General features: G+C 38.6%; 1 protein-coding gene across 1 annotated transcript in view; it reads right to left on the reverse strand.

Moving 5' to 3' along the window:
- WDR27 (WD repeat domain 27) overlaps positions 1–24,115 on the reverse strand; it is a 59,107-nt gene that overhangs the window by 14,705 nt on the left and 20,287 nt on the right. The window contains exons 21-25 of the mRNA XM_081188301.1: positions 22,079–22,176; positions 21,309–21,430; positions 13,002–13,099; positions 10,716–10,818; positions 4,597–4,695 (exon numbers count right to left, since the gene is read on the reverse strand). Of these exons, the coding sequence (XP_081044427.1) occupies positions 4,597–4,695; positions 10,716–10,818; positions 13,002–13,099; positions 21,309–21,430; positions 22,079–22,176 (520 nt within the window). The remainder of the gene's footprint in view (positions 1–4,596; positions 4,696–10,715; positions 10,819–13,001; positions 13,100–21,308; positions 21,431–22,078; positions 22,177–24,115) is intronic.

Raw genomic sequence — 24,115 nt, forward strand, 5'->3', positions numbered from 1 at the left:
GATTTGAGGTCCCCATAAGGAAATTTTAGGGTACAACTAGATGGGATATGGCAGATCAGTGATCCATATCACTCCTGGGTCTGCTAATTTAATTGGGGGAAGTAGCACCAGAGGTGGGGTGTGTTTAGTCTTTTCCTCCTGTGCTATTTCCTATTTCCTAATCTAAACCACACACACAACTAGCTACCTGCTACTAGCTTTGTGGGGCTAAAAGAACAGATACATCAACCATGGGAACACTCAGAGATGCTAGATGAAGAAATGCAACCTAAGAAGGTTGTAATGAATTTCCGCTGAAAGAATGTATTTATTAATTGTGGCTTAAAGTGACATTCTATCTGCATGAGCTGATCTTGGATACAGGGAACATGATGTACCCTAAATTTATCTCAAAATGTTTATGAATATGTAGATTTTTGTCCATTGTCACCAGTTTGGTCATAGTTGGTTTTAAAAGACTTCAATTTAAAATCTGTAAATCTGTACGCCTTTCTGGGAATAAATTTGATTGCACGAAGAGGAACATATTTCCAAATACACATACACAGGATTACACTGTGCTTCCCCCTCTTATTTGCTATTATGTTATAACTGGCATATAAAGTTAGAACATCTGGCAGAAAAGAAAACACAACATTTCAAAACTGTTAAGAGCTGGTTCTCTCCAATAAAAGTATAATCTAGCTTGAGAGAAAAACAGCCAACCCAATTGTTTTTGGAAAGATGCAGCAGGGTTTGGCATTGATGCTTTTATGTTGAACGGTTTCATTTTTATAAGATTTGCAAGGAAAACTGCTTCCTGATGTTTATTTTCAAGGTAGGATATTGCATGCAAAAAATTATATGTGTGCTGCCTCACAAGCTGCACATAAATAATATAGTCTAGAGATGAGAATTTGTTTCAAGACCCCTCTATTTTCCTATCTACTACATTGTAACTTTCCCCAGTTGTTAGATCTTCAATTAAGTTTACATTATATGACGTCTAGAGATGCTAGTAAAGTTCTTCCAAGCCAAGCTCAGGTATGAACTTTGGGATTCACAGAAGCCTGTGTCAAACAAGAAGTATTTTTTTTTTTTTGAAACCCTTGAATTCTTCCCCAGCTCAGATGAAATTCCAAGCTGGAGATTCATGTCTAGTTCTCCCCGCATCATCCTTCACCAGCAACAAGCCTTCCTTGTTAGCCCTTCAAACATCTGCCCTACTTCTCTTTGCTTCCTGTCAAGTGGTGATTGTGGGAGGGTAGATAATGGGGGTTTCCCCCTTCCCTCTCTGTTTGTGATGCTCTGGGTAGCTCTTTGCCACAGAACAAATACCAAGGGAACATGGGAGCAATAGTTCTCCTGAGAGCTACAGCAAGTTGCAGGAGATCTCAAGATAACTATATCTCCCATAATACCCAAGGCTTTGTGCCATAGTGCACTACCACCTAGTGGAACCCGGTAACAGAGGTAGAAGAGAGAAAGGAGAGAAAATAAATCTTCCTTCTCTCGTTTCTCCCATGTACTGACACAGGGAAATAAAGAGAAGTGAAGAAGAGGATTGGGATTGGGGGCAAAAAGGGTTTTCAGTAATAACAAGAGCTGTTAGGGACATTTTTCTGAAACCTCAGATTGGCTTGGACAAATTATTAGCGCCCATCCAATTTCCCCTTACAAGAGGTACATCTTTCTGAGGATCATACAGTGTGTCATAAAAATATTTTTAAAGTAGGAAAAATAGCAGTGAAAAAGAATAAAGCAGAAGTTAATTATCTGCAACCTCCTTCATTTGAAAAATACAGACAGTAATTGACTTTGGAGAATGTTCACAAATTGTTTGCTAATAAAAGTGAAAAGGAACAAACTCAATGTTCTAAATCGCAGTGTTACGTGACTTAGTACTGCAGAAACTAATAAATCCACCATGTACAAAGATTTACTCAGTACAAATATGGTTGAAAGACTCCAAATGGCACGCACTATTGATGTCATATTGCCCTTGGTTTTGTCGCAGCTTAAATAAGTCTCACCCAGAAAGGTTGCAATCACAATGACAAAGGGAAAGATTTTGTGGTGACATAAATGATGCCATTACTAGTAAGCAGTTATTTCTGAAAGAAGTAAGTAGTAATTTCTGAAAGAAGCAGTATTCAATTTTTACATCATCTAGTCTTCTGATCGTATTTCCTTTAATAAATAAGATGATTTAAATTATTCCATGCTGTCTAGTCAAAATAGATATGTTTATTACACTTTAGTTATTGCTTCTGATGTCTTAGCATGCTTAAAGCCTCTGAGACAAAATGTCAAGCGTATACAACCAAGATAACAATATTAAAGATAACAAAAATCATTCCCCAAAGCGTTCTTATTTGAGAGTCCTGGTAAAATCATTCCACCTGATTAAAAGCTAGATCTGTCAGTTACACAGCTAAACACCCCATTCTCCCTCCTTCCTCTCACCCCCCATGTCTTTTCTTATATGACAAGCTTGGGAAGAAACATTTCAACACGGCATGCAGTTTTTTAAACACTGAAATCTCCAAACTGGCCTGAATTGCTTCAGATGTCCCTGATTCTATTTGTGGCAATTCAGAGGGCTCCTGCTTCAGGTCACGCAGCTCCTAAATACTGTCTTCTCAATCCAATTCAGCTCAAGATTCAGAATTTGTCTAAATGCAATGCACACTCCTAATTTATCTTTTTAAAAATGGGTGAATCTGTATGTCCCAAAATGTGTCTTGGCTACTTCTCTTATATTAGGAGGACATTTCAATTAATGCTGTTTTCACCCCTGTCCTTCCCTCTGTTTTCTGTTATAAACAGCAATGCTTCCTTTTACTTCCGTCTCTCTACTTCCCACGTGCAAAACGGTACTCCATTTCTACTTGATAAATTCTACTTCTTGGAAACCATTATATCATAAAGGTGACTTAGAGATTCCATATCTCCAGTCTACCCAATTTAGGTCAGCTGTGAAGAGACCACATGTAAATCTCTGTCTTTAAGAGCTTTCTGACTCACAACTAATGCATTATTGCAATCACAATACAACTTTGAGAATTAGGATGCTTGTCTTCTAATAAAGAATCTTGCAGTCTTTCACATGACGGAAAGCACACAGCAAGCCACAGAGGAATAACCTAATTGAATGCCAAGTCAAAGCCAAAATTTGGTGAATGATGAAAAGAAAAAGGATTTTCCCCTATCACTACAAAACATAGCTTACTTGTGGAAAATTACATGCTACTGATGATTAAGTGAACAGGTGGCAATGAACCAGAGAAGAACAATGTTTTCATATATGTCTTTCTTCTAAACTTGAGTTCTCCAGATGTTGTCACCAGGGAAAACAAGCTTTTCCTGGTAGCCAGTAAAAATTCAGTAACTCGTATTTTTAGACCCATCCAATACTACTTATATCCAATTATAAAGAAATTCTGGTGATTTCAGCCCTGAAAATTCTGCTGTCTAGGAAGCTTGTATTGGATGTCAATTTCCCTATTGGCCAGTGGGTAGGTACTTCCACAGCAAAATTCAATATAAAACTTCCTCTGTCTGTAACTGAAGTGCAACTGTAACTGAAAGGGGGATTTCCAAAGTTACACTAGCTAAAATGGCCCACTTAAATGACAGCAAGATTCAAATATTCTTTCCCTAATGACAAATATTATCACATTTATTTACCAGTTAATTCTAAAATAGGCTTCTAAGCAGTTTACAAGCATAAAAAAATTACACAAGTTTATACAATATAAAGATTCTTAATAAATTAATTTAATTAATTAAAATACACAATGAAAAAGTCCCTTTAAAACATTCATACTACAATGCCTACTTGGTAATCAGTCAGGATATATTCAATTAAAGTACAGTCGTACCTTGGATCCCGAACACCCTGGAACTCGGACGTTTTGGCTCTCGAACGTTGCAAATCCGGAAGTGATTGTTCCAGTTTGTGAACGTTCTTTTGGAACCCAAACCTCCGACGGGGTTCCATGGCTTCTGATTGGCTGCATCCAATCAGAAGTTGCGATTTGGTTTTCAAATGTTTTGGAAGTCGAACGGACTTCCAGAACAGATTCTGTTCAACTTCCAAGGTATGACTATAACTTTATCTGAAATACAGTCACATTTCTTACAAATAATCAGTTATATTAAATTGTGAAATGATTGTATTTTCAGAAATGTTATACGTCTCCAGAAGTGGCGTGCTGGGTGGAATGGAGCTGGTATGTTAGCTTCCTGGTAAGTTGCTTACTGGGAGGAATAGGGACAAGGTGGTGCAAAGCATTCAAAATAAATCCAATTAAATATATAAATAATGTAATTAGCTGCACCATGAAAATGACATAACTTAGCCTCTTAAAACCTGACAAAAGGTGTTGTTTTTACCTGACAGCTAAATGAATATAAAATTGGAGAAAGATGCACTTCAGTGGGAAAGTCATTCCACAAACATTAATAAATAAGGCAAATATAATTGACCCTTAATGATATTAATAACAGAAAATACGACGGCATAGGAAAAAGCAGCGGGGGGAAATCAGTATCTGATTAATGCTAAAAGCAATTAGAAATTAAAATTCATAAATGGGAAACAAAGAAGAATACCTGAGGAGATGAAGGGTTAAAAGCCACATTGATGACAGATTCTGTGTGTCCAGTCAATTTATGGGAATAAGTGCTTGAATGCATCTCATATATATATGCCTGAAAGAAATAACACACAATTAAAGCTGTCAGAAGCACCTAATGTAATTTGCATTTTTGAAAAAACAACAACAAGCAGGGTTCAGTAGTGTAAAAAATAATAATACCATTATATAAATTTCAATCACTGAATCAAATTTAAGTTTGGTCAGAATGAAAAGTATTTACAGACTCTATCACACTTTAAGTTACAATATATTTACAATATATAAATATAACTGTAATGTTAGTAATATTTCAAGTAACTCCAAAAATATTAAACTGCTTTTCCACCTTTTTTCTTTTTTTTTTACAATGACATGATTTTCACCGAGATAAGCTGAGAGAGCACTATTAGTAGCCTCTCATGGATAAGAAGCTCAACTAGTTAACAAGGAGTTGTACCTTCAGTGTAGGTGTTATGTATTCAGTGATCTGTGTTAGCCTGAGCTTGACTCTGGACTAAGGATTCTGAGCCCTTGTGTTCTGATTTGATACATGATATCCAATCACAGAACATTTCAGGATTTGGGCTACTGCCATTGGCCCTTAAACTCTGAGTTGTGATTCGCAGCTTGGGAATTTAGACAGCCAATCACGTTGAGAGTAGGAGTGGCCCAGGCCTTCAGAGTATATAAGCAGTTGCTTTGCCCCCGTTGTTCAGTTCTGTTACTTCAATAAACTTTCTTGCTGTTATCACTGTGTCTCGCTTCATGGGAACCCACATACACTTCAGTAGGTAACACAAAGGAGGATCCAGTCCTTCAGGGAATTATATAGGTAAAAAACTATCATATAGAATTCCATCTACAGGTAAACTGATGATCAGTGCAGTTGCATAGTCTCACTGATATATCCATACTATAAAGGTGGACTTTCAATTGATGCTTTGGGCAGCTTGGTCTAAAACATATTACACATGTAATTCCCTAGGCTAGAAATATGGTACTAGCTTCTTTTCAGAAAGAACAAGTTACTGGCTTCACACGCTGCTGATGCCACACACACACACACACAGTATTAGAGGAAGACATTCATCAAGTATTTTTATACTCTATCTTTTTATCTATCCAAATGCAAAAAACAGCTTATCATCAACTTGTGTCACTGCTGAGAAGTGCAAAGCCTTTTCAAAGGCCTTGTGAGACCCAGTGCATTAAAGAAAATTCCACCTACGTGGGGTTGTTTGGGCCATATACAACAGATAACCACTAGTAAGATCATGAGGCTCTCCTTCATCTTGGTTTCCACTCAGTAGTAGCAGTCATTTACTGCTTTCTGCCCCCACCTCTTGATTAGTTTTATTAGATTTCAATTGCATTCATACTACTTTAATTTAGGTTTAGGTTTATGAAATTTATGTATCACTTCCTGCTAAAAAAAGACCACTCAAAGTGATTTACAACCAATGATAAAACCACATGTTGTTCTACAATCATTACTAACCAGTAAGAAATTCTGAAATACTAAATTTTCTGGAAAAATACTAAATGAATAGCAGTTACTCTGAAAATCCATCAGGTATGTGATTTAGTGGTAGAAGTTACACATTTCCTTAAAACGTCAAGTTATAAAGAGAGGAAAAGAGCCATGAAGGAAATGGACAAATAGTGAAAATTCACATGTGCATATAAATCTGGTTTACTAAAGCCAAAGTAAATTCACTTTTTCATATTTAACCCTATTCCTAATAATAAAAATGACTGATTCAGAAACTACTGATATTTCCTTTTCATCTTTGCCCCAGTTCAGCTAGAAGTAAAAATAGTTTACTTCTACTATTCACATCCATATGGCCTTCCTGAGTATGTAACCTCACACCTACTTCTGTTTCCTTTTATTGGAAATGTACAGATTGTTCTCAGCACATTTTCAAAATCAATTAGGTTCAAAGGAGAATTTGCCGGTGTCGTTATATTAGGGCTACAAAAAAGAAGCACCAAGATATAAATTCTTTCTAGATATATATTTTTTTAAGTAGATAATGAAACACACTATCTCTGAGAGCTGAGCAGGGACACTATAATACCACATATGTTGAAGATGTGCCCAGTTACTATCCATTTTCTAGTTTAATTTTCTATAACATTGTAACAAGAGGCTGAAGATGGGGCAAACACACAGAATGACACTGTGTATCGCTGAATACAGGCTTGCAGCTCCTTTTTGCATGTGCAGTCAGAAACCTTAGAGCAGTGATGGCCAAACTTGGCCCTCTAGCTGTTTTGGGACTACAACTCCCATCATCCCTAGCTAACAGAACCAGTGGTTAGGGATGATGGGAATTGTAGTCCCAAAACAGCTGGAGGGCCAAGTTTGGCCATCACTGCCTTAGAGGATGATTGATGGGCATTTTAACTATGTTACTGAAGCACTTTCTTAAATGTTTCACTTGTGCAATACAAAAACATGTCACTTTAGAAGAAACTAAATGGCAACTTCAACCCAGTCAACTGAATCTCAGACAACAAACATGGAATTTTGTTTAATAATTCTATTGGCCTACCAACAGAATGCAGCACCCCAATGCTTACATCATGGTTAAGGGATGAGAAGCAGGTTATGGAATCACATGCCACCTATCTCCATGAAATCAATTCTCATCCCTGGCCTTAACAATGGTTAAAGATTATGCCATCTCCAATCCTAACTGCATTACAGTGGCAGTTCTTCAAACATTGGTTCCTGCCAAACTAATGTAAATCATGTGTATATGTGTGATTTCAATTGGAAAACAGAAGGTTGTCAAAGCAGCAGGGGAAACAGACTGCCTTTCCGACTTCAGCCGGTGTAGCTGGAGTAGGGCAAGACTGCACAACAGAGTCCGCTGCAGACTCAGGTCCAAAACATGATAGCACCAAGCAGCATAAAGCAGAGGTCAAGCACAAGATCTAGAGGGTGGCAGCTAGAAGACAGTCAGAAGATTCCAGGAGCAAGAGCTGAAGGAATGTTACATAACCAACACCAGATGCAGATACTCGAGTCTGTTCTAAAAGCCCTTTCTACTGAGGTGAGGAATGCCATTACTCTCAAGAAATCCTTTTCTCAAGAGTCAAGCAGTGACACTAAACTCTCAGGTTTGCACTCTGTTGACCAACAGCTGCCTGGGCTTGGACCTCCTAGCACCATTTCTACTGAGGATTGGAAGGGGATTCCTCAAGCTTCCCTTGACTTGACTGGGGACTCATCTGCCAGAGGTGGGTCAAGAACCTACCCTGAAGGTCCTTCCAGGGCATCTCCTAGAAGCCAACCTGGGAGGGGGTCATTCCCAAAGGCTTGCTCACCCAAATCTTGGGTCACTGGAAGGGCAGGGTCCTCACGGAATTCAGGGGTCACCATGACACTGCCAGAGGAAAAGCAGCAAGCAAAGAAAAAGTTCAGCACTCCTTCTTGGCCTGCCATTTTCCCACATGAAATCACCCCTAAGTCCCCTTTTTACAGGTGTTTGGTGACAACCAGTATTTGAAGCCATAGTTATCACATACTATTCTGGTCTAAACCTCCAATGAAACAATCAAGAAACAAGGCATACTTTTAGGAGTATACTTTCATATCCCAGTTTTCAGTGTTCATGATAAACATTTGCACTTCATGCTGGACATATTTATTCTTTTTGGCTTCTTCTATGCATTACTTTTATTCTCTGTAATGTTAATAATTCTCATTCCTCTGGCCAAAAAAATAGGATATTAACAGTCTGCATGAGGTGAGAATATTCTCAAGAATTTATCATCACTATGCATGTCATGAATGACCTCTCAGGTTCCAGGGCAAGGTGAAGGTCATCCAAATTACTCCTATCCATTATTTGAATGTGTATAAATTTTGGAACCAGACATAAGCACCCCGCCAACTTAACTCCCATAGTATGGTCTAAAGGAACATGGTAAAGGTAAACGGACCACGGACCATTAGGTATAGTCATGACCAACTCTGGGGTTGCGGCGCTCATCTCGCTTTATTGCCCGAGGGAGCCAGTGTACAGCTTCCGGGTCATGTGGCCAGCATGACTAAGCCGCTTCTGGTGAACCAGAGCAGCGCACGGAAACGCCGTTTACCTTCCCGCCGGAGCGGTACCTATTTATCTACTTGCACTTTGACGTGCTTTTGAACTGCTAGGTTGGCAGGAGCAGGGACCGAGCAACGGGAGCTCACTCCGTCACAGGGATTCGAACTGCCGACCTTCTGATCGGCAAGTCCTAGGTTCTGTGGTTTAACCCACAGCGCCACCCGCATCAACATGAGACAACAGTAAATCACTTCAGGAAGCAATTTATAAATGAAATGAATAATAATAACAACTACCATGGTGAAGTTAAATAGGTCTGAGTTTGGTCAGTGCTCAGATGGGAATCCTTTGTATACTTTCACCTTAGAGAAAGGTGGCATATAATTAACTAAACAAACTAGCAACTGTGGTGGCAATTCTAACTACATTTATCTTGGGAGTCAGCACCACTGAATTCAGTAGGGCTTACTTCTGTGTAGGCATGGTTAGGATTCTGCTGTAATTTTATTCTCCAACATTCCTCCCCATGAAACACTTTTTTTCCTGAATTCTTCTAAGGTACTTTTATAATTCACAACATTCAAAGAGCTAAGGCTACAACAGTAGAATTAAAATACTAGCTTGGATTCAGCAAACTGCAAATAGAACAGCACTTTTACACCCCTCTTCTTGGCTGCAGCCCCCTGTAGCCTCCCAAAGTGAATGGGTGGTAGAGCGGTGAGGCTTCCTCAGGAATGGTTTGGAGAATGGAGAACTCTTGGTTCATAGCTCCCCCAACTATTTTTAAAAGGAGGAAACAGGAGGCAAAGCACCTGAAACTCTTGTTTACAGTAACCTGTCCCTGAATCAAGAGGGAATGTGGTTTCCATTTTGTTTTTAAGAAGCGCAGCAAACACATATTCTTCCCCATCCAACACTTGTGGAAGGCAGTTTATGATTAATAATCCTACTTTTATTGCTTCTTTTGGCTTCTTATTCATTACACATTTCTTTAAAAGAAGAGGTGAAGCTCTAAACTCTCTAAACGGAACTGCGTATGTCACAAAAACAATCGTTGCAAACTTAACAGGAAAGAGGAAGCTTATATAACAGATTTGTTTCTGGATTCCACTATTTAGAGTCAAGAATAATATCACTGTTGGCCAACAGAATTGATGGGGAGATGGGAGCGAGACCCTTCTGCACAGAATTACATAATAAAATCCATATTGGGTGAACAGGAGGCTATTCCCACTTAATCTGGGTTGGCAAACCGTAATTACAAGAGGCAAAGCTCAGGATGTACTGCATGCTCCAGCCTAAAAGAGGTAGAAGTGAATTATCAGCCATCACCACCTTGAGGAGCATCCTCAATTGCATTATTGTTCCCCAAATATACCGAGGAAAACCACAGAACATTCCTCCTAATTACATAAATACTAAAATAGATATCTTGCCAATTTGGGCCTGGCTCACTTTCCTCATAGGGGTATCCCAACCCCTCCCCATACTCCAGAGCACATGTAATTACTCTTCAGGAACATGTATAGCCTAAGCCACAGCATCTTATATTTTAATGTGCTGTTTTCTATTTTATTTTTTACACTATAGTCTTGTATATATTATGAAAAAACTTTCAAAACTTGCTTTAAACTTCCTTTCCCATTCCCTGCACGGAAAGCTGAAATGGCAGCCTATGCTTTCACAATATTCAAATTTCAATTTCCCTTAGTCCTGGTCTTCATCTGTCTACCTACTCCCCAGACTCACACCTGGATTTACCAGACATAGGTGTAGTTTCATATAAAAATATGCATCCTCGCCATGAAATAATAAAATAGCATAGCTAACTTATGAAATATGCAACAAGTTCCATAATCCAAATAAACACACAGGTGTGATGGAATTCTTGAATTTAGTTCAGGTTAAAAAAAAAGAATCAATTAAAAGGCCAATTCCAAATTCCTGTAAGTTCAAAAAGCTATAAGAGGTCACAAAACTTTCTGTATTTACAATAGCATATATACACTAGAAATAAACTACTAATACATACACATTTATCTTCCGATCCACAGGCAATGAATTGTCCACAAGGAGAAACAGCGATTCCACAAGGGTGACAGCGGCTGCTATGACCTTTGTAATGACGTTCACACCTTCAGAAAGGGTTTAATACAATAAATAAAGCACTACTTCTTTCAAAAGAATAAACAAATTGCTTCTATGTTTAATCATGCATTAGAAGAAGGTTCACAACCTCTGAATATTTCATTCAACAGTCCATGGGTTAGTGGAAATTAGTATTTTCACACTGAAGGCCCACAGAATTTATAGAATTATAATTCAGGGTCTAAAGTCTCTACAAGCCCTCTAAGCCTACAGTGGATATTAAGCCCACTAAGTCAATGACCGCTGGGGATATAACCCACCAACTAACACAATCTCATTATGACATCACATCAAATCAACTAATGCCACTGAAAGAGACAGTGTGGAAACAGAAATAAGGGAGGAGAAAACAAAAAACAGGAGTGGAAAGAAAGACTCTTATACAAAAGACCTGACAACATTAATAACACATCATACAGCAAGGCCATTAGCTACAATACAGTTAAACTGCTTACCCAGATTTTACTTTTAACTATTTTACCATTCAACTGCTTTACTTAAATTAATATTTGAAAAGGAGGCAGCAGATAAGTGACCTGTGAAAAACTTTCCAATTTTTCATTTTTCATGAGTTGTAGTTAGACCAGTTGATTGCAAAAACATAAGGATGTAACAGAGTCCAACCCCCAAAGTATCTCATTTTATTACTTTTTGACATTTGGTAGGGGTAATAAACCTTTATATTTTGGCACGTTCTTACAAACTCTCTAAAAAAAGATAAGATTAAATTATAAAACAATAACCAAAAAATCAACTGATATTAAGCTGGCTGCCACATTCTTCCAAAGCAGTTTTTCAAACACACTTCACTTCTACATCCTCTACAATTCAATAATTAACACCGTTTTCCCCATATATGTTTTTTCTGTTCTTCTGCTCTAATCTGCATATGAAATGCTTTTCAAGTCAGATAAGATGAAAAAGCTTTTTAAGATTAAAAGGGTTTGTTTCATTACTTAATTCCAAAGTTCCGTTGCTTTAGAATAGGATTCACCACCACATGCGCTCTTAAATATATATAGATTTTAAAAGGTGACTTAAACCATCTCCCTGGTTAAGTGCACCTGTATTAAAAATGTTCCTGCATTTGGGCAGAGCAATCCTAATCTACCAAGATTTAAGTTATTTATATATCGCCCACTGCATAAACCACAGGGCTATTTGCAACAGGAAAACTGATATTCTAAAATTTTAAAAAATGTAACATATACACACCAACACACCAAATTAAGCTGCATCTTAACTGCTCCCGGCTGGGGAAGGAACTGGGGGGAGGAGGAGTGTAAATCTGCATTTTCTGCCCTTCCACTGACTCTCATGGCTTAAATGTTAGTTATACTTGCATTTTTGATGGTGTACACCAAACTCTGTGGTTGGGACCAATGAATGGAGTTAGGATACAGTGTAACTCTCCTTGGCTGTGACACTCTCATTTCCCACTCTTAACAAGCACCGTGTTTGCCATTTATACTGGCATAACTTTTGCCTTCTTACCTTACGGCAAGAAGGTTTCCTCTCAGCCAGTGTAAGTAGATATACCAGGGTAAGCCACTTACACCAGCTGAAGGTCAATTCAACCAGGCGTGGGGGGTAGCAGGATATGCCACAACCTAATCTCTCCCAGATGGTGAGGAGCCAGTAGGATGCAGTTTAAATTTACAAAGAACATATACTAGCACATATACTGGCATAATTGACTGGTTGGGATTGCTCTGCCCAGTAGCCTTCCTCAGTCTGGACTCCTCTAGATGTTTTGGACTCCATTAGCTCCAACCAGCATGGTCAATGGTCAGGACAGATGGAAACTGTAGTCCCAAACATCTGGAAGGCTTCAGGTTGGAAAAGGATGGTTTAGAATAAAAATAGAATCTGATTCTATATATTACAGAGTCTATTGGTGCTTTGGACTGTAACTGTTATTCTATACAAAACGTAAATTTGCAGAATCATCAGTACATATCTAGGCCTATGCATACACATAAATGTTAAAAAGAATTCACATAAACATGATAGAAAAAGAGACATATAAATTAAACATGAGGAGAAAAAAATGGGCTTTGCTGTTCACAAAAACAGAGAGTATCCTAGATTCATAGTGCCTAGTGACAATCCAACCACTTTTGTCACAGTTAGCATTTGTGCATAGGCTCAGACAAATAAACTGTGTTACCTCAGTGTTCTCAAATCCCAGAGCTTGATGCCATCACCAATGGCTGTTGTTAAGAAAAGATTGTAAGCTTCATATTGCTGACTGCTAAAAGCTGATCCCTGCAAAACATTAGTTTAAAATTGCTGAATCCTACGCAAGAGATAATACCCATCAAGGAAATTGCACTAAAAATTGTATAGGCATCTTAGCAAAGGCTGAACAATTTCACTTGTTTGCAACAGCTTTCAATTACCGTACTGCAGCAACAGCTTCTGAGAAGGCTAGTTGCTTGAATCAACAAATTAGAGGTATTATGTCACAAGCAAAATAAACAAATTCATTCACATTAACAGGAGCTAAAACACAGACAATGCTGAAGTAAAGTGTAGGTAGGAAAATCATTAGGAAGAAACTAAGAGGTTATTCCCAGTATACCCAAATGTGGAAAGTATTGGCAATGAGAATTGAGATGTCTTCCAATAGTTGGCATTGACAAAGGGATATTTTCCTTCCTGGTAAAGGTCATATAAATATTAGAAGAAATAAGATCCGGTATTACCAATGTTGTGTTTTCTTACAAAGTAGTAACTGTGAGCCCTTGCCATTAATAGTTTATAGCCATTTCATACAAATATTCTATGAATTCCTATTGATCTCATTTACAGTGCAATTCTATTTGTGTTCACTCAGAATTAAGTCTCATTGTGTACAATGAGGTTAAGTCCTAGTCATCACTTAAACATTAAAGTATAAGAATTCCAGTGGCTCTTCCAGACGGAGTTCTGCTGTGGGATTGTTGTGAAAGAAAACGGTCCACAAAGTTTCCCTCTCCAATACCAGAAAAACAAAGATGTTCCTTAAGTGAAATTGGCCAGTTATTTATTTTAAAAAAATAATGTATACTGCTCCTCACAAAAAACAAAGCAGCTTACAACAACAAAACATAAAACCATATAATAACAACCATATAAAAAAGTTAAAACTCACGACATCAGTAGCTGTCATGGAAAGGTCTACCCAAAGGGCTGTTATTAAATGTTATTGCCCCAAATTAGCTCCAGATTTCAAAGAATCATAGAACTGCAGAGTTTGAAGGAACTCCAAGGGTCATCTAATGCAACTCCCTGCAATGCAGGGATCACAACTAAAACACAGATTTGCAAGGCTACGCCTCTCCATGAACCTTTTCTGTGTCAAAAACAATCATGAAAAGCAACCTCCAAGATTCTCTTCATAAAACAGAGATGGGAATATGTGTTTCAGATCCCTGCAGTGAAAGAAGCTGTCCTCATTCACCAGGCATTGTTGCTCTGTTAACCATCTGAAAGGTATAGTCAGCGCAATGGCAGCTGCATCTTCAACTGCTTTGGATTCAATGTTATTTCGAAGTAATTGTAAGGCTCTTTACTGGAAGATGTTTGGTTTCAGCAGCAGACAAAGTTATCTCTGCATAAATAATATCCTGCACTTTCATCATACATCAGTGGAAGGATAGAGAAGATAGCATATCTTACTCTGTGCATAATTATTCCAAGATGGCAAACTGGTGTCTCAATTCTTCGGCATACATTAGATCATGGGTTGCCAACCTGGTCCCTACCACCTACTAGTGGGCATTTCAGGATTCTAGGTGGGCAGTAGGGGGTTCTACGGCACAAGCTGAATCCTCCTTCCATCAAGCACTGGTGGGTGGTAAGGAAATTTTACCATCAAGAAAGATGCATTAGTGGGCGGTAGGTATAAAAAGGTTGACTAAATAAATAAATAAATTTTATTTATATCCCGCCCTCCCCAGCCGAAGCCGGGCTCAGGGCGGCTAACAACAATAAAACAAAATGCACTACCTGTGCATTAGATATTATCTGACACTCAAAGCTACTGCTGAATCCATATTCCAGCCATATGCATTTTAGTTAGTTTACTTAGCGTGAAAGTCACAGCTAGAACAATAAAAGCTCTTTGTTATTTTTCTGCAGAAGATTCCATGCTTAACACGGATAAGAGTCAAATGCATGTCCCTAACATAGTTAAAGGCATGTCTCTAACATAGTTACAATTGATGCAGCTTAGTTCTTAGTTTTAACATGAGAACTAAAACTATACTACCATTTCTCGCTAAAGGTATATGCACATTTTTAGAATGAGGTTACAAATCAAATATGCATCAACAAGCACAACTTCAGACAGAGAACCTCAAATAGTTTGTGGCAATTGCTAATATTTAGTTACATTTTTTTACTTATTTATTTAGAGCATTTTTATCCTGTTGTTCAGCCAAAAAGGCTCTTAGAGTGGCTTACATAACTATTAAAAACAAGGCACTTCCCACTCTCATATTTCCAATCTAAAAGACACAATGCAAAAGAGAGAAGGGGACGAGTAGGGAAGAGGAAAAAAGTAAACTTAGGTACCAATTATTAATATAGTTCCTATAATGAGCAACTGGGAAGTTAACAGTTCAGGTAGCCTGATGGAATGGTTGCTACTAAATGACAGTTAAGGTAGACTCAAAGGCAGCTGGTCTCAGCACAGACAGGAGGAGGGGCGTTCTTCCCTTCTCTCTGTCTGCTGTAGCATGATGAAATGACTACCTCTAAGTGACTGGTAAGGAAGAGACAGCAATTATATTTATGATAGTTACTTTAATTTATGAGACAGTGTGATTCCTTGGCTAATGTTGGGCTTTGAACTGGGAAACCTAGATTTATATTCCTGTTCAGCCTCAGAGACACTGAATAGTATTGTGCAAGCTGTTAGCTGTGAGCCATACATACATAAGCAGCATTGGAGGATTATAGAATCATAAAATAGCAGAGTTGGAAGGGACACCCTACAACACAGGAATCTCAGGTAAAACATCCATAACCGATGGCCATCCAAGTTCTACTTTAAAACCTCCAAGGAAGGAGAGTCCACAACCAGAGCAAGAGAAAACAAGCTTGCTCCATCTAACACCTTTAGACATTCTGTCTTCTGCAGCATTAGCGACCTCCTAGTTTGGTGTCATCTGCAAAGTGGATGAGCACCCCTAAATTATTTCCTCCAAGTTGTTGGCCCAGGACAAATCCCTGCAGCACCCCACTTGTCACTTTCTTCCAGGATGATAAGGAACCATTACTGAGCACTTTGGGTTTGGTCAGTCAACCAGCTACAAATCCATGTAACAGTTACCTCGTCCAGCCCATATTTTACCAGCTACTCCATAAGAAAATCATGGAGGACTTTGTCAAAAGCTAAACTGAAATCAAGGTATACTACGTCCACAGCATTCCCCTAATCCACCAAGCTTGTAATTCAATTTTTTTTTTTAAAAAAAAAAAAAGGAGAGAGAGAGAGAATTGTCTGGTAGGACTTGTTTTTGAGAAATCCATGCTGGGTCTTAGTAATAAAAGCATCCTTTTCTAAGTTCTCACAGGCTACCTGTTTAATTATCTGTTCTAGGATGTTTCCTGGTGTCAACATCAAGCTGGCTGGTCAGTAGTTACCTGGGTCTACTCCCCCCGCTTTTTTTTTTAAGATGGGGAAAACATTTACTCACCTCCAGTCTGCAAGGACATCACCTGTTCTTCAATACATCTCAAAAATGGTAGACAGACTATCTGGGATTACATCTGCAAGCTCCTTTAGTACCCTTGGGTGTAGCTCATAAAGCCCTGGAAATTTAATTCATTTAAAGTAGCTAGGTGTCCCCTTACCACCTATTTTCCTACCAGAGAGATACTGAAACAAGGAAATTCTGTTGGTATCCGTAGTCCAACACAGACTGAAGTATGCTTAAGCCCACCAATGACAGCAAGCTTAAAAGTGCACTTTACAGCTGTGCTGGATCATGGCCTTTGTGCCCAACAACAAAACAATTATGGATTTTATACGTAATGATACCATACACGGAAAATTGGGGCATCATGTTGCATTAAAAAGAATGATTTATTAACTACAGGCTGATTTGATAATTTTACATAAAAGAGATTGTGTGAGTTATACTAATATGATGTAAAAGTCAGCATCTCATCTAGCTCATCAACATGTAGTTGTTATAGGCTATGATCCAGAGAAATATCACTTTTGCTTTCGGTGGGGTTTCATCTTTTTTATTCCTCTAACAGCAGCTTTCCAAAGCTTTTCCATCTGAAGGGACTTGCTGGAGTGTGGCCATAGAGTTTTACCACTAAGCATTTTACTTAAAAGTTTTAATGTATGTTACAAAACGGCAAAAGTTGATTTAGGATTGTAATCTTCAATTTTCCATAAAAACAAGCTCCAATTTCTCTCCCCATATGAATGTGTGTCCACAGCTTCAAAATGTGCTCTACTTAAATAACTTGAAGTCACTTTGCTGACAGAGGAAAAAGAAAAGCCAGAAGTCAAAGCATCGATGTATTACAAATAATACTGCAGAAGTTTAGTAAAGTTAAGCGTTATACCAGACCAGGCTCTCAGAAAACCACAAAACCTATGCTAAAGTCATTCTAAGGAACTGCTTGAAAACCACAAAAGAAAAGACATTCAGAACTGAGGACGGACTGCTGTCTGTAGCTTAACCAATGAGCTTAAGCACAGCAGGAAGACAAAACTGGGCATGAGGAACAACTACAATATCGCAACGTGTCTGCAATCCCCAAACTTCTTGTATATATTGCTGAAACAACTTGGCAAATTAGAAAATGCAGTGAATTCTGTGTCATCTGCCCAGGACTGAAGTGGAGAAGCAAACCTTTGTTTAGAAAAAAAAATATCACCATGACTGTAAATTACTTCAAGTCCAAGGTTAAATCAGGGTCTATGGACATAGGAAGTCAATATAAAAAGTCAGTTTACATCTTTGTGTATAATTGTTTCTGAATAAGTGTTAATAGGGAGGTTTTCTTTTCATTTCTTTCATTAAACACTTATATCAGAATCTTGCACATGATCAGCTCATCAAGCTGCTATAGCGTTTGCAATACCATTCTATTTCCTATGAAGCTTTCCCCTACAGGGTTGTTTCTCTAGAACAACCTTCCCCAACCTAGTGCTGTCCAGGTGTTTTAAAATACAACTTACACTATCACTGGCCATGCTGTCTGGGGCTGATGGGAGTTGTAGTCCAAAACATCCCAAGCAAATATATTAGGCAGTCATGTAAGACATTAACTTTACTCTCCAGTGATTGAACACCACAACTTATGTTCTACGTATCGCAGAACCTGGCAACCATCATTAATGAGATGCCAAGAGCATTTTACACAGGATTACCAATGGCCCCATGCAAATTCCGTTGCATATTGCAAACTGAACTACAAACATAAAAGTTCAATCAATCCTATATCTAGTATTAAGTAGGACCCGAAGTGCTGATTCAGAGAGTAAACAATGTCTATGGCTGTACTGGATTTATTCCATTATTTCCTAGAATTTTTTTTTAGCTCTTACAGTGGTACCTCAGGTTAAGTACTTAATTCGTTCTGGAGGTCTGTTCTTAACCTGAAACTGTTCTTAACCTGAAGCACCACTTTAGCTAATGGGGCCTCCTGCTGCCGCCGCGCCGCCGGAGCACGATTTCTGTTCTCATCCTGAAGCAAACTTCTTAACCTGAAGCACTATTTCTGGGTTAGCAGAGTCTGTAACCTGAAGCGTATGTAACCTGAAGCGTATGCAACCTGAGGTACCACTGTATTATGATTAAATATCTATCCTACCCTTCCAAAGGAGCCCAGGGCAGCAAGCACAAAAGGAAAAAACAACAATTAAAATATCCAAAAACAATTCTAATGCAGATGCAGACTGGGAAAGATTGTAAAAAAAGCACCATAAACCATAAAGGCAGACACATAAATATCAGTACACAAGTATCAAGTTGAAGAAATGTGCATCTTCCTTTCACACTTTCCTGCAGGAAATCTGGCACAGCCACAGTGAAGTGTGAAGTGACCCTCAGGGCAACTTCAAACACTTTCCCTACACCTCAATGGTATGTAATATTTGGAAACCTTGCAAAAATGAGTTCTCCCTCTCCCTTCCATGTGTCATCTTGCTGAACAGCTTCTATGTTCATAACCTGAAAGGGGACATATATTAACAGAACTCCAAACATTAAAAAAGCTTGCAGTTCCTTAACTGTGGAGAAAGCATAACCAGTGAAGCAACCAAACATGGAAAAGCTAAGGACAACTAGCTCAAATTGATGAGGATAGACGCTTCCTACTAATACCACAGGCAAACCAGGATGTGGTTCCACGATATGTCCTTGCCAAGCCAAACTTTACCCACCATGTCAAACTGTTCTGAACCTGCGTACTCACATGCACACCACTAATGTGACAGGAGCAGGAGGCATGGGTGGCAACAGCCCCAGAAAGCTGCTGTTTGGACTTACTTTCCTCCATGTGACTGATTATGCAACTTTTTAATGGAGTTTGTTCTGTTAAAATTATCTCTGTAGCAGACATCTAAGAGAATGATCTAGTTTCATGTCATTGAAATAAAAAAATAAAGTCTAGATTACAGAATACTTAGCTTTCAAAACTGCATTTAAAACCTTGATTTATAGATTAACAAGAAATATCGGAAACCACAAGTACTGTTTTGCACTACTGAAACTTAGAAGGTGGAATCTATTTAGATTAAATTTGGGAACATTTCCCCCTTCTGACTACCAAGCTTTAGCCAAGAGTGAATTTTTATATTCGTTTTATAAATACAAGAAGAAAATTGGGATTAAAATGGAACTGCTGACAGACCATTTTTTATAATAGCAATGTTGTTTTAGTTCTAATGATGCCAATCCAGCTTTTAAAAAATATTTTAACTAAGATTGTGATCTAAGCATCAAATAGTTAGAAATCTGCTTAACTAAAATTTACTTCCAAGTAAATATAAATATCAGGGTACAAATCAATGCTTGCAAGTTACTTGTAAGAAGCATACTGAAGTAAAGCATGCTAACTGAGCATCATGTGGTATGAGTTACATCTCAAGGGACTGAAGATGGTGGCTGAAATCCAGTGAAGCATATGTGTGCCAGATGTGTGTAAACAGCAGAACACAACAGCCCCCACGGTGGCACATCTGAAAGGGATTTCCAAAATGGTTTACCCAAACAATCCTAACTAGGGCTGCGCAGTAGTGAAGTGAAATAGAGTAGAGCAGCAGATATATCACTATATCCCAAGCCCTGCTATCTCACACCAACCATGGTTAATGGGGGGGGGGGCACTTGCCTCACTATGCCAACCCAAGGCTGGCATAGCTGGTGAGCTTTGGATCCAGCAGATCTAAAGCTGATGGTGCCCTGCTTGAAGCACCATGTTTTGAGGCCTCTCACTTCCTACCACTGGCTTTCAGCACTTGAACTGCACTCTTAATTTTTCAGCATAGTATCCCTCAACGTGCACACACAATCATATGAGCATTCATGAATGGGGTATCGGGACCACATTCAATAGGCACTCAAAACTATCCTTATTTAATTCTTAATGTTATGGAACATATGTGTAAAACATGTTGCAACATTGCTTATGCCTCTGGCTTTTGAGTGTCTGAGAGCACAACAGAACATTTGGCAAAGCAGATGCCAAATCATACAGCACAACACTGACTATGCCGCTAAATGCTTGGCTACCCATATTCATATAGAATATGCAAGTTAGCACGAGATCTCCAACTCACAAAACATTTCCCATGCTGAGTCATGGTGTTGCTTTCCTTTTTCATAATTATGGTCATCACAGTAGAGAGTAATTCAGATGAACTACTGTAGCAACCATAAAGAAGGCTGATCGGCGAAGAATTGATGCTTTTGAATTATGGTGCTGGAGGAGACTCTTGAGAGTCCCATGGACTGCAAGAAGATCAAACCTATCCATTCTGAAGGAAATCAGCCCTGAGTGCTCACTGGAAGGACAGATCCTGAAGCTGAGGCTCCAATACTTTGGCCACCTCATGAGAAAAGAAGACTCCCTGGAAAAGACCCTGATGTTGGGAAAGATGGAGGGCACAAGGAGAAGGGGACGACAGAGGATGAGATGGTTGGAAAGTGTTCTTGAGGCTACTAACATGAGTTGGACCAAACTGCAGGAGGCAGTGGAAGACAGGAGTGCCTGGCATGCTCTGGTCCATGGGGTCACGGAGAGTCGGACACGACTAAACAATAACAACACTGTAGCAACAGGCTAGAGAACAGTGTGGGTTGAGAAGCAGAGTTTAATGCTTCCCTATCCAGTTTATCAGACATGTAAGATTCTAAATCTTTCCAAGAAAGGGAGTGCCATTATGAACAGGAGTCTTTTATGTTCATCGTCATTTAGAATATAAGTGTTAATTAAAATTACTAAGAGATCTTAAGCTTACCTTGTTTTGGCAAATCTGATGAACTGATCTAGAATGCACATCCGCTATCACTGCTGCACTACAACCCACATTGAGGTCAAAGACTTCTAGTGCTCGATTGCTACCAGCTGCCAGTACAATATCTGTTATCTCTGTAAGTTAAAGTTCTGTTAAGCTGTGTATATGTATGTACATCTTTCATATGCCAGCAAAATTCACACTACATTTAAATATATTAAGCAGTTTTGCCTGACTTCACTAGCCAGTGTTGTTCAACACACTAGTAGAAATAGCACCAATGAGAAAGCTGCCTCATCATAATGCATGTTTCCAAATTTATACCACTAATGAATTTACAGCATGATAATAGCAGCATAGTAAAGCTAATGGCTTCACTTTTTATGATATTAAAAGATAAAACTATCATATCATTATATTAAAGAACTGAAGTAAGCTAAGGATGCAAACCTATGCATGCTTACTTGTGCATAAGCTCCACTGAACTAAATGGGACTAATTTTATTTATTTATATTTAACAAAATTGATATACCGATTGATTGTAATAAAACCTCAAAGCAGTTTACAGAAAAACATAAAACATTAAAATTTATCAATAAAAGACATATTTTTTAAAAAAAAAACATTCAAAACTAATTAAAATCAACAATAAGCTACAGACTAAAACGCATGTAGCAGCTTAGTAATCGTGTTAAGAGGCTAATGCCAATTGTTCCAAATTAAGTGCTTCTGACTGAATGCTGAACATAGGTAATAATTGATAAGAGGATACAAGAATAGAATTCATTGACTGCTGAAAGGCTGGTAATTTCCACTGTAGATGCCATGGGGAATTTCTGTACTGATTTACAAATGCTCTTATTTCGGTATCTACAGAAATATATAAATAACATCAAATAATAAAAACAATGAAATAAACAATGAATTTTTTCAACAGGTATCTTATAATCAGTTCATATACTTACAAACATAAAGTAAAAGATATCTGTGTAAAAATATTTTACATAATTTTTTGTTATAAAATTTAAATCTAGTGTATATCTCAAAGCACTGCATCAGTTAATTTTCTTTTGTATTCCTGTCTATTCCTATTATTGGAAAAAAGGAGGAAGAAATGCTTGAACTCTTGGTCCAAGTGCAGCAAACTTGCATGTGTGACTATGGCATCAGAGATCAAACGCCACAGTTTTTAAGGAGGGAAGGAAGAAGTGAGTGGATAATTTAGACTGTGTTAACATGTTCTTCTAATTAAGAGATCTAACACATTCCTGATGTTTCTGTCTATAGCTGCACTGAATCTTTTCCATACAAGCATTTTTCCAAATCTGACTCATCAAAGAACTGAGTGAAGAATTAGGTGAAATGGGAGTAATAGCACAATGGTACATGCAAGCAAAACTAGCGGGAAATCGAAATAAAGAAAGCCACAAACAAAACATCAGGACAAATTAAACTTTTTCTTTTGTGTTTTTTTACTTATATCAAACTTGGCTGTCAGGATAATTTGTGGGTGTTTAAATTTTTTTCCCCTCTCTCCTTCTGTGTGCTATTGTTTGTTTGGCATGCAGCACTGAATTAAATCCAGTAAAGGAACTAAGCACAGGGAATGAAATCAGTTGATTTGTTAAGTGAAAGAAAAAATGTGATCCTAGTAGTTATTAATAAGGGGCTTGCCGATCGAAAGGTCAGCGGTTCGAATCCCTGCGGCGGGGTGCGCTCCCGTTGTTCGGTCCCAGTGCCTGCCAACCTAGCAGTTCGAAAGCACCCCCGGGTGCAAGTAGATAAATAGGGACCGCTTACTGGCGGGAAGGTAAACAGCGTTTCCGTGTGCTGCGCTGGCTCGCCAGATGCAGCTTGTCACGCTGGCCACGTGACCCGGAAGAGTCTTCGGACAGCGCTGGCCCCCGGCCTCTTGAGTGAGATGGGTGCTCAACCCTAGAGTCTGTCAAGACTGGCCCGTACGGGCAGGGGTACCTTTACGTTTACCTAGTAGTTATTAATAGCATAATCCCCCCAAATAAACATCTTAGACATCTGAAATCAATGAGATTTAAACTTGTGTAACTTTGGTTGATATATGTGTGTATTAACATGTTTGTATATTTAAAATTCCTCACATCCAACTGCTAATGGATCTATACCCTGATGAAAAGTGTTTCATTACTGTCCACTGATTAAATAATTTTATCTGATTAAGCATCTGCCTGTAAACTGCTTGGAAGAAATCAATACATTAGGAGGGAACTGTGAAATAGCTTTTGGGTTTTTTTACATTATAAGGTAATGTTCACTGATGAAAGGCAAGGCCATCTTTAATACCTTCTTTTTCATTCCTTGTTACATTAACACAGCAACACCAAATTAGCCTCAAAAACAGACAAGGGTTCCCGGAACTCTCAACCACAATAATTAAAATTTGCTTTCATGATTACAATTGATCAAATCATTAACTAAAGCAGGGTGGGGAAACTCAGACCCAGCACTCAAATACAGCCCCCCTCAAGGTCTCTTTTTCTGGCCCTAGGGATTCTCTCCAGGCCACGCCTCCTCCCAAGCCACTTGTTTCTGTAGAGCACATCTTTCACCAGCCTAGCTTCACAGCCTCAATCAACTGTTTCTGCATGGCTGGAATGTGCCCTTGCTTTCCTAGATGGAAGGCACAGGGGGGTGTGAGTCTGTGTATAGAAACTTGCCCACTGTGCAAAGGTAATGTTTATATTCATTGATGATCCACCCACTTTTGCCTATGGCCTCACTCATTACTGGCATGTAGCCCCCAGATGGGAATGTGACCCTAGAGTTGAAAAAG

This window comes from Podarcis bocagei, assembly GCF_964188305.1.
Source record: "Podarcis bocagei genome assembly, chromosome: 3".
Lineage (NCBI taxonomy): Eukaryota > Metazoa > Chordata > Lepidosauria > Squamata > Lacertidae > Podarcis > Podarcis bocagei.